General features: G+C 38.9%; 1 protein-coding gene across 1 annotated transcript; it reads left to right on the plus strand.

Moving 5' to 3' along the window:
- Window positions 1-727: 727 nt before the first annotated feature.
- LOC146164561 (uncharacterized) lies at window positions 728-12715 on the plus strand. The gene is made up of 10 exons (XM_083382326.1): window positions 728-869; window positions 1101-1233; window positions 1658-1839; window positions 2535-2680; window positions 3313-3387; window positions 3589-3729; window positions 3906-3971; window positions 4209-4310; window positions 5249-5678; window positions 8570-12715. Exons 1-10 carry the CDS (start codon window positions 785-787, stop codon window positions 8656-8658), a joined length of 1449 nt encoding a protein of 482 aa, XP_083238452.1. The 5' UTR covers window positions 728-784; the 3' UTR covers window positions 8659-12715.
- The last annotated feature ends 5116 nt before the right edge of the window (window positions 12716-17831 follow it).

The following is a 17831-nucleotide window of genomic DNA, read 5'->3' on the forward strand; positions in this document are numbered from 1 at the left end:
TCAATGTTAAGCCAGTCTACAATGATTTGTTTTTTTCGATAGGAGTTTTTGGCCTTGAAACATTGTTGATAAAATTCCAACGTACGGTAATTCATTTCATTTTCTAACCCGCCAGTATCAGGCAGTGACGCCTGTAGAGTGCACATTGACTAACGACCAATTTAGGTTGCATTAACAGTATTACAACAAGTTATCAATTTAATGACCATTTTTCAATTAAAATCAGGTACATAAATCGTAATGCTAAAACATTTAAAAAAAAAGGTGCACATCGCACGTCGAAACAGTTCCGGTGAATAATTTTTTTTGCGTGCCTTTCTCAAAAGCATGAATATAACAAGTATGCGGCAATATGCCAGGGGCAAAGTAACTTCTTGCCAAATTTAACTTAAGAAAAAATGTGGGATGTGGGCTTAAACCGAGAAACGAATTTCAAATCTTTTATTAAAAAACGCCGACAAAACGTAAAAATTTGTGTTTTTCTTAAAATGTTAAATCGCTGCTTTCACTTTTGTAGCGACGCCTAACGGATTGTTCAACTACACTTTTAATAACTCGATTGCAACCTCGATTTAGCGCCAGTGGGCGCAGCGATATTGCGGAAAATGAGATTCTAATGGTTTTGCCTGTTGTAGCTTTGACAGTATGACCGTGAGCCGCTTGCTATAACTATGTGTTATGATCCTAAAATAAAAATAATATGATGTATCATGTATGTCTGCAGATTCCTTTAGGAAATAGTTAGCAATATTGTTGTTTTGCATAAAGGAAATTGTGTATTTACATGTATTCTAATGTTGGCCAAGCACCCAAACTTACAGCACCAGGTAAAAGAATGAAGAAGAGAAGGGAACTTGATGCCCTTTTAGGTAAGATTTTATAACAGTGTTCAAAACAGGCATCTACTTTTAAAAAACACATTCACTTTAATTTAATTTCCATTATTATATAATGATGTGCTTTATAGTTGATCGGTCATTGTTTTTTAATATATAGCTGTGCCTTTCATGAAATTGTCATACAAAAACGTTTGTTGTACTTTTTATAAAATACTTACTCTATTGTTTTACACAACTATAACTATATTTTTATTACATTAGTTGATCGAACCAGGGGTGGGTTGTACCAGCCAATGCATAGATCTACAATAAAATCTAATGGCTTCGGAAATTCCACCCATGGTGTTGAAGCCAGCTTTGCTCCTATGAAGCAATATGGAAATTATTCTAAACGGTAATGATTTTCTTGTTTGTTGTAGTAAATATATGTTATACTAAATTAAAAAAAATACATTGAATTATATGTTACATATGTTCCCGCTATACAATCTTATTTAGCCTGCATTGTGCATGTTTCATAGTAAAATTGCTGTTTATTTGTTTTACAATTTGTGCGATAATTTGACAAATATTCTTATATTGCATTATCTGAACCACTTGTAATAAAACAGTATTTTAAAGCAATTCCTTAAAACTTAATAGTGCAGTCTAAGTTGACTTTGTCTGCAATATTTTTACAGCAAATAGTGTGCTTGGTGTATTTATAAAACTGTTGGTGTATTTATAAAATTAGTTCTAAATGGCTACATTTAGTAATAAAAACAATTTTTCTGTTGTAAAAATTAAACAGCTCCTGCTTTTTTTATCTTTTTTCCAAGAAACATGAGAGGTTCCCAACAGGATGCATATGGCTGCACGTCTAAAAAAGTATTTCACATATGTCTGCCAACCTGTGTCCTGGCTTTACTTGCTGCCTGTGTTACAAGTTCTGTTGGAATTGTTTGGATGCAAGTACAACTAAAAGCTGACCTAGATCGCGTGCAAGATAGAATTTTTAAAAGTATATTTAATACTTGTATTATTAAAATATGTAAATACCTACAATTTTTTTTAAACAGGTTACTTTAAAGTTTGATAATTATAATAAATATCATACCAATCTTTTGATGTTTTGGTTGGCCAAAAATGTATCTTAAATTTCTCCAATGGTCTCACAATATTATTTTTTGTAACTTTTTTACATATTTAACTGTTGTTTGTTGAAAATTGCTTGGCATTCACCTGTATTTTAATCACTTGATTTAAGTGAACTTAAGTCACTTTAAATTGCTTAAATTAGTCTTTGGGGTAGTATGACTTGACCTAACTTAACCCATTTAGCCAAATTACTTAATTTTACTTGAGTCTTGTATGCAAATTATCTACATTTTTTTAATGTTTCAATGGAAAATATTTTTTATGTAATTTACTTGCTGTTTGTTTTGCTTTTAGTGTTTGCTATATAGGTTAATTTACTACTTTTAACCGTATTTTTTAAGCCAATGACATGACTTGGAGTTGACAGACTGTACTGCAAAACTTAGATTGAGACTTGGCTGGGTATCCCATTTCTCTTACTGGGACTTGTTCTTATTTATTTAAAATAGCTTAGCTTAAGCCTAGTTATTTTTCTCATGATTGACTGGGATTTTATTACAACTCTTGTGACCACTGTTTAAATAAGTGCATCATACCAGAATGAATACATGTTTTAAGTTGAACGATGGAAATCAGACCAGCCATCCACGATAGCTGACTTGCAAAGCGCTGCCAATCAACTACAGCAAGATGTGGTGCAGCTTCAACAGTTTACAGAAGAAATTCCAATTATTAAATCTCAACTAAACTCTCTTAATATTAGGGTGTGTTGAATGGTACAAAATAACTTGTTGGTTTAAAAGTTTTCCCGTTGTTATTCCAACCCTATTCAGTAGGGATGCCTATACTGTACATTTTATTTTGATAACCTAGTTGTTAACCTAGTTTTATTTTTTTAATTACCTTTTGATTTAAATCACAAAACTTGAATAAAAAATGCTATGCCAACTTTGTACTGGATTGTCACCGATGTCCCCTTAGTATTAAATGAGTGCCGATACTACCAATAGCATATAGGCTCCTATTTGCTACTATCAGATATCAATACTATTTAGGTAATAATATATTTAATAAACCTAATGGTATTCATGCATTTGCTTTAGTTCAATACTTAATATAATTATATTCTACCATTTTTTTTTTACAATTGTGCTGTTTTTACATAAAAGTGCAAAATTTTCATTGTGGGGATATATTTGTAAAAAAAGGCTAAAATCTTTTAAACCCAGTAATGTAAACAGCGGCATTTATCTTGTGTAATTTGTTGATGCTTTTGTAGAACTTGAATACTATTTTCATTTTTTTTTAAATAAAGGTTTTTATCCTGTATTAAACACACAACAAAAAGTTGATTAATCATCAATGAATGAATGTGCATTTTGCTTGTATTGTTTAGATTGAAAAGCAGAACGGCTTGGATTACTCACAAGTAATAACATCAATACAAAGCCAGATTGCTGACCTGCAAAATGTAAGCGTTACAATACCAATAAATTTATTGTATCCTAACTTGTTGAGTTTGTGACAACTTTAGTTTACTTTGCCATATGTTACTAGTGAACTAACTTACTAGCACTCTGTCTGGTACAATTTTAGTCTTAATTTTTCTAATCTTGTTAAAATTGTGCTTTCCTTCTTATACATAAAATGTGACAATAAACCTTTGCTCCAGGGTGTGATTGATACCAGCACTAAAATATCCAATTTACGTCAGTCTGTGCAAGAATTGGAAACTGCTAATCGAATTACTGATTCCAAAACTAGTCAATTGTTTCAAGACCTTGAACAAAATCTTGTCAAGAAAAGTGAAGAGGTATATCGTATAGCACAACAAATTGAAATAAATTAATGTGTTTTAAACAGAGTTGCTAAAACGACTAAACCTTGCATAACATTGGCATTAACCTAATGAACACCTATTGTTACAACCAATTACTGTTATTTGAAAGAATACATAAAGAAATATTGATTTTTGATTTCCAATACCAGGCAAAAAATGATGAAACATCTGCTGAAAAACAAAGAATTGATAGCATTGTGTTGAAGATGGACAAGGTTTTTAAAATGCTTTTCTAATTTGTTTTTAAATTGTATAATATTTTTTATTAGGTAATGTGAAAAAGTCACACAAGAATTTATTGTTACAGCACCGTAGCACGGTAAATATATGCACTAAAAAGTTTGTTGTCTTTTATCTTTCTTTTTTTAATTTCTTAAAACAAGTTAGTGTGAACTGACAGTCGATAGCTTACGTTTTGTGCAGCCTGATGCAACGCGTTGTTTTCATTGTAGATTGAACAGACTGTTGAGGAGGTTGGTGTGTTAAAGCAAAGAGTGACGTCGATTGACGAGAAACAAGTGACGTTTGAGAAACACGTGGAAACAATGACGCAGGTCGGTGCTATGATTTAGGTGCGGATGATGTTTACACTGCTCTTTAAATAAGTTTAAATAAGATTATTATTTTTTGCTGCAAATGTTTCATACAGAAGCAAAGCGTATAACCTTTCTTACAGTATCTTATAAATAATGTTCTGGAAATTTTTTTTTTTTTTTTTTATATTTAAGATTTTATTTAACATCACAACAAGACTCGCCCTAATTGAATTTTAATTAAAATTAACCTTTTCTTGAGGAGTGTTTTTCGTCGGGTGATTTGCAATTTACTGCAATCGTTTTTGCGCCCAATATTGTGTATTTGATGAAACTCCATATGTGATTACATGCTGTTACTGAGAAATGCTGAAAGTAATTTTAAATCAAATTTTAAGGCAAAACCATATATTTTCGTTACCTACGTTTCGTAGGTACGCCGCCTGTGGTTGTGTTTTATTTTTTACCAAAAAGGTTCGTAGGTAATTTTAAATAAAGTATAAATTTGGAAGGCGTGTTTTTGCACAAATCGAGAAATATGATATGTACGAAATTAAAAACAAAGAGAACTACTTTCTTCCTTATTGTTAGTTTACTAGTTACGGATATCCGATATTATCAGAGCAACTATATGCCATGTCGTCGTATTGATACTAATTTCTTACCAGAGTACTTCTTCGTTCTCTATCGCGCAATTCCCAATTTTATTTCGTCACTTATGCCATGGTTAGCAAACCAACGCTATGTTTTCTGCGCATAAACTTGCTTTAGTAAAAACTGTAAGCTGGAAGTTCATCACCACCGATATTTGTGGCTCAAAATACTTTACATGTGTTAATTGTAGCGGTTTTCTTTATTGGAACCAGGTAAACAAAAAAACGAAAAAAAAATGCTAAAAAAAACAGATATCCGGCCGTAGATTTTTGCTTTATCCAGGCCAAAAATAAAATTTACTGCAGGAGCTCAAGTCGCTGAACGTTAGCGTTTCGACTCTGAAAAGTGACGGCGCCGCATTCGGAACTCGCCTTTCCCAAGCCGAGCGTTCCCTTCTGCAGTTGCGTAAGCAGCAGTCGCCAAAATATGAGCAGCAAGCAGGGGATCAAAAAACAACAGGCGAAGAACCGCAGCACAAGGCTCACCAACAGCCTATGTCTGCCGAACAGCAGCTTGGAGTTAAATCAAACAAGCCGACGCCGTCTTCGGGTCGCCTGGAGCCGTCGCACAATTCGTCGCCGCCGGATGCGGACGCTGTAAACCCTGCCGATCGCCATACGCCTCCCGAGGTACATCCTTCGCACGGCACAGGAGTCCGCATGGGAGACACCACTACCTCTTTCACAGAACTGCCAACCGGCAAGCAGCGTCAGCAAGACGCACTGCGCACAAACGGTACGTTATCGTTTTACTTCTTACTAGAGATAGACCGATAATATTGGCCGATATTTGGCTTTTATCGATATATCGGTATCGGTAAATGTGGGCCGATACTTTGGCCGATATTTTAGTACAACAAACAACATAATTTTAATAAAAAAAAGGTTTTTATGCCAAGTTAACATACAAAATAATAGTAATTTTAATAATTAATAAAGGTAATAAAACGTTATTTGGTTTTCATTTTCAATTAATTCAAGTTTTGATCATTTCCTAGGATACAGTGCATAAAAAAATCAGTATCGGGTATCGGTTGACAAAATTGTAGAAAAGTTGGTATTGGTATCAGTATCGGTCTAAAAAAGTGATATCGGTCGATCTCTACTTCTTGCCTTTAATGAACAGGGCGTCTTGGTGACCGGGCGTTGTTTAACCTGTTGGCGATACAACTTCAGTTATGGTCTGTCGTGCCGCCGTTGCTTACTGCGTGTTTTATGGTGTTTTTACTTTTTAAAAGAGATTTATTGTCGAAAATACTTTTGTACCAATAGACTCAGTGGGCTAGTATTTTTTTATATCGGCTCAATTTTTCTGGTTTTAATCTAGATCTGTTTTTATTGGGTTTGGAGTCTGGTTTATTTTTGATCACGACGGTTTTTAGGACGAATTTCTTTTTAGCTATGTGTGATCGGTTCAACGGGTTCAAGTGGGCAAAAAAACGCCTGGTATAGTTGGCCGTGGGCCATGCGTTATTGCCAGTGCGGTTGCAGTAAGCCGTTTGCAAAGTGTCATTCATTTACAGCGCTGTTGTAAATCGAAACTACCCATATAGACGTAACAGGCCTGATCGTTAAAACAATTTGATTTGTTATACAACCTTCCAACGGAAGGCTAGACACGTTTTCGGGTGAGAAGAGATGTGACCTAAAATCATCTAATTAAATACCTCAATTTCAATTGCCAGACGTCCTTAATCGTTGCACATTGGAGGTTTAGTTAGACTTTTGCAAGAACATATTTTAACACCCTAAATGTAGGTCAGCCTCATGCAAACCAGGCCAGCGCTTCGCATATATTCTTTAAGTGAATTTGAGGATAAAATTTGGTGTATTTGCCTATATATTTTCCTGGTGCGTTTTAAATTTTGCTCTAGTTCTATTTTGATGAAACTGAGAAAACTATGATCTTAGTTTTTTTTTTAAAACAATCATCAAAGCTAAAATTTATTTTGTTGCCGCTAGGCTGCGCTAGTCATCCTCGTAATCTTATGATCACGCGTCTAGTGGCATTTGTGCATCAATTAAAACACTTTTCGAACCGCTAGTAGGCGCCCTTTGTCCACTGGTTGTTTAACTAAACTGCGTTGGTAACTGAAACATGAAATTTAATACTGACAACGTTTGTAATCACAATTTCGCAAGCTTTTGTTTCTTCGTAAATATTCAGTTACAAAGCGCCGATGCACTTTTTATGAACCCTCTATAAATAGGTCGACTCCCGGTCATTTCAATCCCTTTTTATTGGCTAGAATTTTGGGTCAAGAAATCTGGCTTGAAACGTAGACCCCATGCCAGTATTATGTGTGTCTGTAAACGTAAAATAAGCGCCTATGGACAGGAAACTTTTTGCTTTTGTGTTGCGCAACTTTAATCGATTGTCTTAAAGGAATAAAACGACACGATAAAGTTGCTGCCATAAATAACCTAAACAGTTTTACACAAAGCATCTGGCCTTCCAATCTGGTGCTATCAACAAGAAGTAGATCAATCATGTGTGGTCTAAATTTGTGACTGATTTGCCTGTTGCAACTCCTAGACCTTAATTTGGAAAGCTTGTCAATTTTCGTCGACGCTCTTCTGACTTCAAAAATGCCTGTAAATACCTTTTTTCCGGCGGACTGATGCCTGTTCTTTTTTAAACGTGCTTGATTTGTGTCATTTACGTTATGTAGTGCTTGGCCTTGTTCCTTTTTTGACACGCCTCTGTAAATTTACGTATAACGCGAGCTTCTTTGTCATTACCCTTTCACGCACATAAGAGTCCAAAAATATAGCGTGAAAGTTTCGTATCATTTTAACAGCAGAACCGAAAAATAACATTCAGAGTAGTGTGTTGTACATATACATCTATTCGCAAACTGTCACAACTGTCTACGAATAGTTATTTGTAGTGCTGCTTTGCCATGGACAGTTGTTTAAGCATTAGCAAGCAAAAAGACGCCGTATGTTGAGTACGGCTGTAAAAAACTCCACACGAGTAATAATCACCAGACGAAAAATAACACAAAGACTTCGTATAGTGGGAGTTTTTATTAAAGCCAGGACTACTGATGGAAGTGGCCGATATTCAGCTACTACTGATATATCGGTATCAGTAAATTTTGTCCGATCTATTTGCCGATATTTTACCACGAAAATATTATATAGCTTTTCCTTAAAAACAAACCAACTTGCTATTGTTTTGCACTTGGAAATTTGTCCCTTGCTGGCTTGCTTATAGTTTTGGTTTACTGTGGTTAGCATCATTGTGGTATGATTAAATGGGTAGAGAAACTAGATATAATTTTATATGTTTAATGAATTCAAATTATTATCATATTTAAATAACCTTAAAAATAGGTGATCGGTAGCGGTCCAAGGCAGTGATATCGGCCGACCTTCCTTTTTACCAACACAGCCAAAAATTTGAGCTCCTTGTTCTATGCGGCATTAGAAGCCAAACCCTTTATCCTGATAATTTGTTTTTGCCGACCAGACCCGGGCGACAGTAAAGCTCCCCTGCTTCCGTTCCTTTTCACGTAATCGACCACGATTTGTTGTTGTTTGTGTCACTTTCCCCAGTCGCGTCGTGCGCCGCATTGAGCGCCCTTTCTCGGCAAGCTTCCAACCAGTGTTGATGTTGTTTAGGTGCTGCGCTACGCTCGTCGAAAGACAGCAGCAACTTGGGCAACAACAGCGAAGACCCAGTCCGCGCAACACAACCTACCGAGAGGTAGTCGACGTGTGTCACCGTAACCTTCCACAACCTCCAGCGCTTGCTATGCATCAACCGCGTTTTACGACTTGCAAATTGATGTGAGGTGTTGAAAAACGTGTTCCAAGTGTGTTTAAGTTTTTCACATCGCCGTGCCACGTTGGGAAAATTTCTGCTGCATTTTGGTTGATTTTTTTTGGGTGATTTCGTCTTGTGTGCGATGACACGACCATTTCTAAACGCGCGCGCGTCACTACTCACTAATGCAGTAGACGGAAGTTCCGATTTAAAATTCTGCCTACAATGTTCCCAGCATATGAAACTCGGGGATTTTCGGCTGCATGACAGCATAACAATACGCAAATTTAAATGCCTTAACACAGTGTTCGCGACTTAAAAATCCTCGGGTAATCCAACGATCGGCTTTGCGTATAGAGTTACCGACCTGGAAAACTGATCTGTATAATTTGCGCCTAAGTTTTTTTAGTTTTTTTTATAATGCAAATTGTTCATTATTTTTCTAACGTTTATTCAATTTTAAATGAACATAAGATTATCGCATTAAAACTCAATTTAGTGTGGTGGTCTAAGATAGATAGTTAAAAAATATTATTTAAGATAGAAAAATAAACCAACTGAAATAAACCCAACTGAAATCCTCTTTCTTGAATGTAGGTTTACACTTGTTTGAAGGGCAAAAATAAACCAAAAAATATGGTACGTAGGGGGCGCATTCAAAGGTTAGCGGGCCTTATGTTGTGAAGGTCTGAGTAAGAATCTCACAATTTTCAACTTATTTCGGGTTAAGGTGGTGGCACGAAGCTGGGTAACTGCTATCTGGGGGATTTTACAACGAGCCCGTTGGCTTGCGCCTTCGCCTAGGAAAGTCTCGAACCCGCTTTACCTTCAATTTTTTCGTCGTGGAACCAGAAGCGTGCCCATTTGACCTCGGGCCCTTAGTTCCATGACGTCATGCCTTGTTCGGTGTGGCCAAGGCGGTCAAGCGGGGTCGCTCGTTAAAAAATAATTTAAATGTTTCCTTTACCGGCAATCGCCCGCTATCAGGGCTCCAAAGTGTTTTGGTTTCCTTCGAAAAGCCAGCGATACAGTTCGGGTTGGGAGAAACGCGATTTCGCTTTGTAAACTGGCCCCTTTGATGCGCGCCCCCTCTCAATTACGGCCATTTACTTTTTTTCGTTTGACCGTCTGAAAATGAGGGGCGTGACCGTCGTGTTTATAAAATACTGTAAATGCTGGAATCGCCGTGAAGCGATATCTTGCCTGATTCGACTTTCTTAATTTATTTTTTTATACCACCGACAATAGTACCGTTTACGAGTTCGCTTCCTTGGGAATAACATCGCGTACGACTAATGATTTATCCAACAAACGACCGCTGTTCAGCCGTTGAATCCTGTACTTTGTAGTGTGAAACGAAATCCTCTGTACTTGCGAAATTTTTGACCTTTGAACATGTTTTCCCTGTTGTTTTTTACGAGCGCAGTTTTTTTCTAATCGCTTTGCCGCGTAACGTCGCCATCACCATCGTCACTGCGGAAGTGCCAGAGTTGGACTTTCCACCTTCGCTGAGCGCGCTTTTACTGTTTTAACTCTTTCAGGCAAGGTTGACCACTTGTACATTTCACGCCGCATCAGTATTATACTGCGAGTCGTACTTTTTACGACAAGCTTTCTTCCGTCGATTGCGTTACATTTTTGTTCTCTTTTTTACAAGCTGTACTCTTTCTTAGTGGTTTTAGCAGCCCCCAGTGTTTAACTTTGGACTATAATCTTTGTTTGTTATATGGGTAAACAACATAGGTGGTGGCCGATTATTTAGTTATATTGCGTGTTAGTGTTATGGCGTGCATATAGGTATATTTTATGAAATGAATCTCGCCTAGCAGCGTATTTCTCATTTTCGGTATATACTTTTACGGCGCCCGGGAAAGATTACCATTTTCAGGGTATTATTATATGGAAGTAACAGTATGCTTTGTTTAGGGAATTTTTGAAGGGCCTTTAGCAATGCAATTTAATGTAAACAAAATACTAATAGGTAAACCAGATAACTTTTTCCAAAGCCTTCAACCATACATCATGTGAAAACAAGTGTCGGCAACCTACATAAATTATCCGGCCTGCAAGCTCTTTCTCAATTTGGCGATCAAAAGCTTTATTTGTGCAAGAATTACTCTACTAAACCATTATGATTTCATGGAGATACTTCGTTTGCTTTTGATATTTTATATTAGTTTGCCATTGTCTACTTCAGTCACGCAACTTCTGTTAAGTTAATGCTAGCAATTAAGCACATGTTTTTATAATATTTTTTACACTATTATATTTATTTTAAAATAATACGACGCCCGCTGTAACCTTGTTTAGTTTGGGTTTGAGTTCCACTAGGAAAAGGTTGCCGAGCTGAAACTATTATAAAAAATGTGTAGTGCGCATTCACGTTGCTTCCTATCACAGTTAAAGTGTGGGCCTACAACTACATTTGCTTAGATCTAAACGGGACAGGCTTGTCATGGACTTGATCGTTTTATATTTAGAACTTACACTTGCCCACACGGAAACACTCTAATCTACAATCCAAAAATCGAAATCGGGTGAATCGCGTTTAGACTTTTATATTGTGGTCCAAATGATTTATTACATATGTGCATTTACTTTTAAGTTAACAGCATATATCGTTTACAGTCTCTGTACTGTGCCGTTTCCACCCTTCGTCTGCCGGCTTGGTCGGTCGAAAAAAGAATCCTTACTTGCAAAATTGGCATCAAACAGGTTAAACTAGCGTGACCTGTTCGCTTTTCAGCAGCTTGTTGGCTACTTAGCGCCCTAGCCATAATAGAAACGCTAGGAGTCCCTCCTGTTGTAGTCGGTTGGCAAACGAATCGTAATCTTGTCGACGGCCTTGTTGCCCGTTGGGCCGCATTATGATTCACCTACACAGCTATCGTTTGGACGAGCGTCGAGCGCATTGTTGCGCCCTTGAGGTTATTGGAGGCCCCTGAATCGATAGATGTACGCCGATCACCGAAATCGACATGACAGCCATCAAAAAGCGTCTCCTGCAATGGCGCTCGAAAAGTGTCGCAGTAGAAACGTGCGTGCGTGCGCTATTTTGACGAGTTTTTGTTTTGAAACCTGCGATACCGGAACGTATTTTGAGTAATTATAGGCAATTCTAGTCCCCCATTCGATTATTTTTAGCGCGTCGCAAAATTTGCATTTATAATCGTGTTTTTTACGACAAACGCTGGGAATTTATTTGTATTTAAATTACCAACGGTGTTAATATGACGAACAAAGTTTACCAGTTTGATACTTAGAGCGAGTATTTCGTCTAGAAAAAATTATAAAAATTTGCTCTTATTACAGAATTGTTCTTATAAGTGTTTATGCTACAAATTACAAAACAAAAAGTTTTTTTTCCTGTTTTTACTTTGCTTTTCCTTTTTCCCCTCTTTTCTTTGTTAGCCGCGGATAACACTCAAGCATGACACGGACCTCGCCAGGCACTCGGAATACATCGCGTTGTGCATGCGAAACGCGCGTGTGGGCAGCGGCAGGCAGGTATATAGAAGATAATTTGCGCTGCGCCGCTTCCGCCGTTTGTAATCGAGTGCTCAGATATCCGCTGTTGTCCCCGCGCGCGTTGCATTGTGGGTGTCTTGTTTTTGCTGACGCTCGCTTCCGATTTAACGTTCGCCCACCATCGCGGACTTTTCCCCGACACCACCAACGCTTGGGTTTTTCCTCTCGAGAACCCAGCGCTCTACTCCATTTCTCTACAGATTAAAGTATGCTGTTTTTTCGTGTTTGTTCCATAAAATCCGCCTGATTTTACCGCGAGGTTAGCAATAATGTAGACTTTTATACAACTGGCGGATTTTCGCTGTATTGTGTTTTCATGTTCCCTATCGTTAGCAATAAGTCCGTACTGCGGATTTACTCTTTTTCTCCTTTTGTCTGTGCGTAGATTTTTGGGGTTATTGTGTTTTTCGTTTTGTCGTCGTAGCAGGCTGTAAATCATTGCCAAGTTGCCGCGAATAAATCTTTTTTCGTTGCGCGATCAGACTGGAAACGAAATATTAGATTAGTCGGGAATGACGTCATTGTGAGTTTTTTTTACCCCCATTGGACACGTTTTCTATAAAAATACGCCCCCGTTTTGTGAATCACTTTACAAACAAACACTGGTCCACTCGCGTTGTCAATAGTCGTTTATGGTTGCTCGAACCTGTTCAAAAATACTGTAACCCATAGACCTCTAATTCGAAACTCAAAACTTGAGTTTTTGGAATTCCTAGCATAGTTGTTTTGGTCCATTACCTGAAAGATCCCCTCATTTTGAGCGAGTAGTATGCATTGTGGTTTTGGTTAGGGAACACGCAGTTTAATAAAAAAAAATGCGCAACACTATAGGAGCAGTTCTTTAACTGGGGAGCAGTTCTCAGTTACAGAATAGAGAAAGGTTAAACTTTTTTAACTTAAAAAGTAATCACTAAAAATAAGACGAAAAATCGAATTGTATTGATCAACTGGCCAATAGAAAACAGCATGCGAAGGCTTATTACCACGTCGTGCGTCATTAAATGGGTGTAATACCAACATCAACCTAAATATCAAAACTGTTTACGCGCTCCAGAACGAGAAAGCGTTTAACAGGAATCGGTATACTCGACAAACTGCTGTTGACACTGCACGTTGAGCCACAGATTGCTTCCTCAATTGACGCGGTTCGCCAATTGCCAAGCTACCAAACCTTGGGCCGTTACTTCTCGCGACAACAACAAGATGCTAACGAGCGTTGGCGTAATCCAATCGCTTACGAACAAACAACCGCTCGCGGCCCAACGGCAGCCTATCGCCCAACTCATCGCCAGCATCACTCAAAGTGCTTTACTTTGGTCAACCGAGGTCAATTTTACCTTACCTGTCTCTGGAGCCCTGCAACCGCAGCCGAGATCGTAAACCGGCGTTACGGGCTCCCGAACTTGCTGACACATCGCTCAGGTATATTGACGTCGGGCCTGGTGTCGGGGCAGCCGGGGTCAGCACACAAACAACTTTTTCATCGCACTTTATTGGTTTCTTGTCGACTTGCCTGATCCAGCTCGACCTGTGTAGGCGAGCTGAAATAGCACCACGCGCGATATACAACCGAAAAGCCCGCGAGTCCTCCTCTGTTGCGTGTCATGTTGTTCTACCGCATTTAGAGAGACTCTATACAAATGCGCTGGCCTTGCTAATTTTGGAATGTTCAAAATATTCTTAGGCTAGTTGGCATTCCTAAGGTGCCAAATAACCCGTTAATCGTGCGACTGAGGCTTCGTCAGGCGTAGTTGGGTTTCCGTTATTTGACATATCACGCTTTCGGATTCCACCTGACCCAATGCCCATGACCTCAGCTCAACAGCGCATATAGTTATACAATCCTCTATTTCACACCAGTTCCGGTGTGTGTTTTGTTCTCAATGCGGGTTGAATTTTGTGGCTCGGTTCTCGCTTCCAGTCCCCATTGTGCGAGGAGTGTGGAGAAAAAGCCTTAACTCTTAGTCGATCCGCGAACCAATATTTGAAGGACCTCGGGTGTTGATTGCCCCTCGGCGCGCTTTGTTTGCCCAACCCACCTAAACCAGAGCGGTTTCCCTATAAAGCGGCCCGCGGCCCGCCGCCAAATTCCGCGAGTTGGACATTTGTTTATCCCAGACAGGACAGCCTTCGGAGAGAGAAAACATTTTCTTTAGACTGTTGGCTTGTAACTGTTGCGTGTAAACGAGCGCTTGTTTGTTTCATGTTTCATAACCGTCGAGGAGTCGCGCCTCTGGTATTGATTTTACGCCGATGTGAACAAATGTCAAAATACCTCCACCTTTTGATTTAAGTATTGCCTTAGCGTAATTATTGAATCCTGACGTTTAAAGTGAACTGCGAGATTATAAGCCTTATAAGCTGATCGACAACTATTGGCGCAGAATAATTAAGCAAATCTAAGTGTATTTTAGAATTTACAATGCTTTCCGCGACATAATTACCTCCAATTGCGTCAGCTGACATTAAATTAGTGGTCGCACGCACTTCTATAGAAGTTGTACTGATACAACTTGTGGAAAATAAGCTATTTTAATGCGAAACTGAATTGATTTGCACAATTTACAACGTGGATAGTGACATTAAAAGGAATTGACCACACGCATCACAGAATGTAAGGAATTCCCGCTTTAAAGTAACGAGGTTATTTTTACTCGTCTAATAGGGTTGATCGGGGTTAGTGTTTGATCGTACAAATGTTACGCTAAACAATTCTTTGAATTTTTAACAGAACCTCACTGAAAGGCTACGGATAAAGTCTTTATTTGGTGTTACTATAATTATAGTTTAACTTTTTGCCGCAAAGACATTTTTAAGGCGATTTCTGGAAATGAATTTGCAAATGATGTTAAATGAGCCGCCCCAAAATTAGACACTAAGTTGTCACTTAACGCTACGACATTGATCAAAATACGTCATGAAAAATATCCTAAAATAATCATAACTACGCTTAACCAGCTGGTAAACAGAATAATTTGACCAGCAAAGCGGGTAACTTGGTTCGGTACATTTCTGAACCATAAAAGGCACCGTTTTCGTATCAGGTTATTACGGTTTATTTCGATTTAGCCACAACACCAGCAGCAGCCTTTCAGCACGTCGATTTTTTTAGTTAAAAAAACGGCCCGGAAACTGTAAGAGGTCTGCACGTTGTTGCCGTGTCAGGCGTGCGCGCCTGCGACACACACTCAGTGAGATCGATCGCGCTCCACATCCGGCGCTGCTCAGTGCTCAGCAGTTTGCGCTCGCCCCCGCGCCCGCTGCCACGTGATGTCCACGACAGCTTCCGGCGAACGCGCTTTACTTCTTGCTGCTGGCTGCTGGCTTTGGCGGACATGCGGATCGAAAAATGGCTTAATTAACTGATGGCGTGAAAAGTAACGCTGGAAACCGCGACGTCATCGTACGCGATTTTCATAGTCTATTTTTCGAGACCTTATTACACCCCGGCGAACCCCCGTCGCTTCCCTTTAACCCCCGCCTTATAGGCTTGCTCGTCGTTGTCGCATGGAAGTGACGATGGCGTAGAAGGTAATTTGCATAAACAGCCGTCGGGCTAAATCGGTGCCACGCTAATCATAGAATATTCGCTTCCGATTTCCGCCTGGGTAATAAAAATCCCCAAAATAGTCGGAGGAATTCGAATTTTTGTGCTTGTCAAATTGGAACGGAACCAAGGCATTTTAGGCGTTATAGTAACGGGGGTATATATTATTTACTTGCAAATCCCATTCTGCTGACGACCGACTTTTATTAAAGGTCGAAGACGGTCATATCGAGGTATTTTCGCTATAGGCCTACCATTATTTGTATATTTAGATGAGCTACGAATACATATGTATTAACCGTCAGAAGAGACGCTTCAATGACTAGGTCACCAGATCATAACTGTTGAGTCGTGGCCCCTTTCCATGTGCTCTGAACAATTTGTCCGCACCCTTGCTCGCAAATTAGAATAATGCTTCAAATATAGTCACAAGAGAGGCCTCAAAAGCCTTATTTAAAACGATAAAAACTGTGTTAAACTATATTTAATAATCAAATTTAAATATATTTTTGTCCCCTTGAAGATAGATATGTTCCCCCCAGGGGCCGGGAGCCACGTATGAGAAACGTTAGGTATTCTAACTCCGTTTCAGATATATGATACTGACAAAATCGTTCCCGTTCAAATATATAAAAATACAGATTTAAGCACATGAAGTATTCCAACTGCTCTTAATCCTACTGCGTAAAACGATAAAATTGTGTTTAACTATATATCTAATAATTCAAAGTAAACATATTTTTGACCCCTTAAAGACAGATCCGTTCCCCCCTGGGAGCCGGGAGCCTCGGATAATCATAATGCATTGATGTTAGTTGGACTCGATAAAAATCAATTTTTTATAGTTATTTTATGACCGCGCTCATGTCGCTGATCGGAATTTGGAATCGTCGAACACGCTGCTGGCATGGGATATTTTGATCGCCTTTATGATGTGTAGCATTATTATAAGAGTCGAAAAGGCTTTTTAGACTTTAAAACACAGGCAATTCAAACATCGAAAAAAATCCTCTGCGGTTTCGGGAAGTCAAAGTAGCACGAGCGGCCACGTGCAACAGCGCCACTATACATCCGCCATCCTCTATAGACTCAAAGGTCGGGACATCTAGCATATGAATCATAAGCAGCGACTGATGGCCGCGGCGGACCGCGTTGCTCTTGTTTTCTTTTTTATGAAATCCAGCTCATAAAAAATGCATGCGCATGCGCAAAGTTCGTGCTATCGATTGCCTTATCACATTCCGGCCGGTATCGGAGCACGGCCTGAGCTGGGCTGTCGATGCGATAATAATCGTGTATACTGATGCAAAAATCCCAGCCCTGAGCCAAATTTAAGTTTACCTGCTACTGTACATAGGCGTAACATTCCTGAACGGGAAAAGGGAAGACGGCACGGGGGAGCACATCACAACGTTATTTGGACAACTGTTGTCTGTTCTCAGAATGTACAGACACGTAAACTGAACTTCGCAGACCTATGATAACATTCCTCTGTGGGATTTTGCATGAGGTCAAGCGAAGCCACCTCAATGAGCGTAAATGTCAGCTAAGGCAACGTTTTCCTTGGTAGAATAGTATCCTCTCCAACCCTGTTAACCCAACATTGAAAGGTTTTAAGGCCCTCTATCACAGTAGGTTGTATTTGTTTATACCTGCTTTGGTAGTAATTTGCCAATGAACGTGGTGACCAGTATAGCCTGTATTTAACAGAAGGTCTTCCTCTTATTGGTTAGCATTCCCCGTTTCTTTCGCCGATTTAACAGAAATATATTTTTTTCATTGTTAAAAGCGGAAATCTTCTTCACAGAAAGGGATAAGCTAAAAACATTAGACACGGTGAATTAATAAAAACAGAAGATGTTTTTTTGGTTGTTTCCTATAAAAAGTCTAGGTGTTCCCTACAGCTATAAAAATGGTATTTCAGAGGTATAATTTGCGTGAAAAGTGTTTTAAAACTGCCCTGAAGTGATTCCAGGATTGTGGGATTGCTAGATTGTGGCAGTATCGTCGCGCCGCGCACGCTGGAGGCGAACACACGAGAA

Source organism: Ascidiella aspersa, chromosome 2 (assembly GCF_963924565.1).
Source record: "Ascidiella aspersa chromosome 2, kaAscAspe10.2, whole genome shotgun sequence".
NCBI classification, from domain to species: Eukaryota; Metazoa; Chordata; class Ascidiacea; order Phlebobranchia; family Ascidiidae; genus Ascidiella; species Ascidiella aspersa.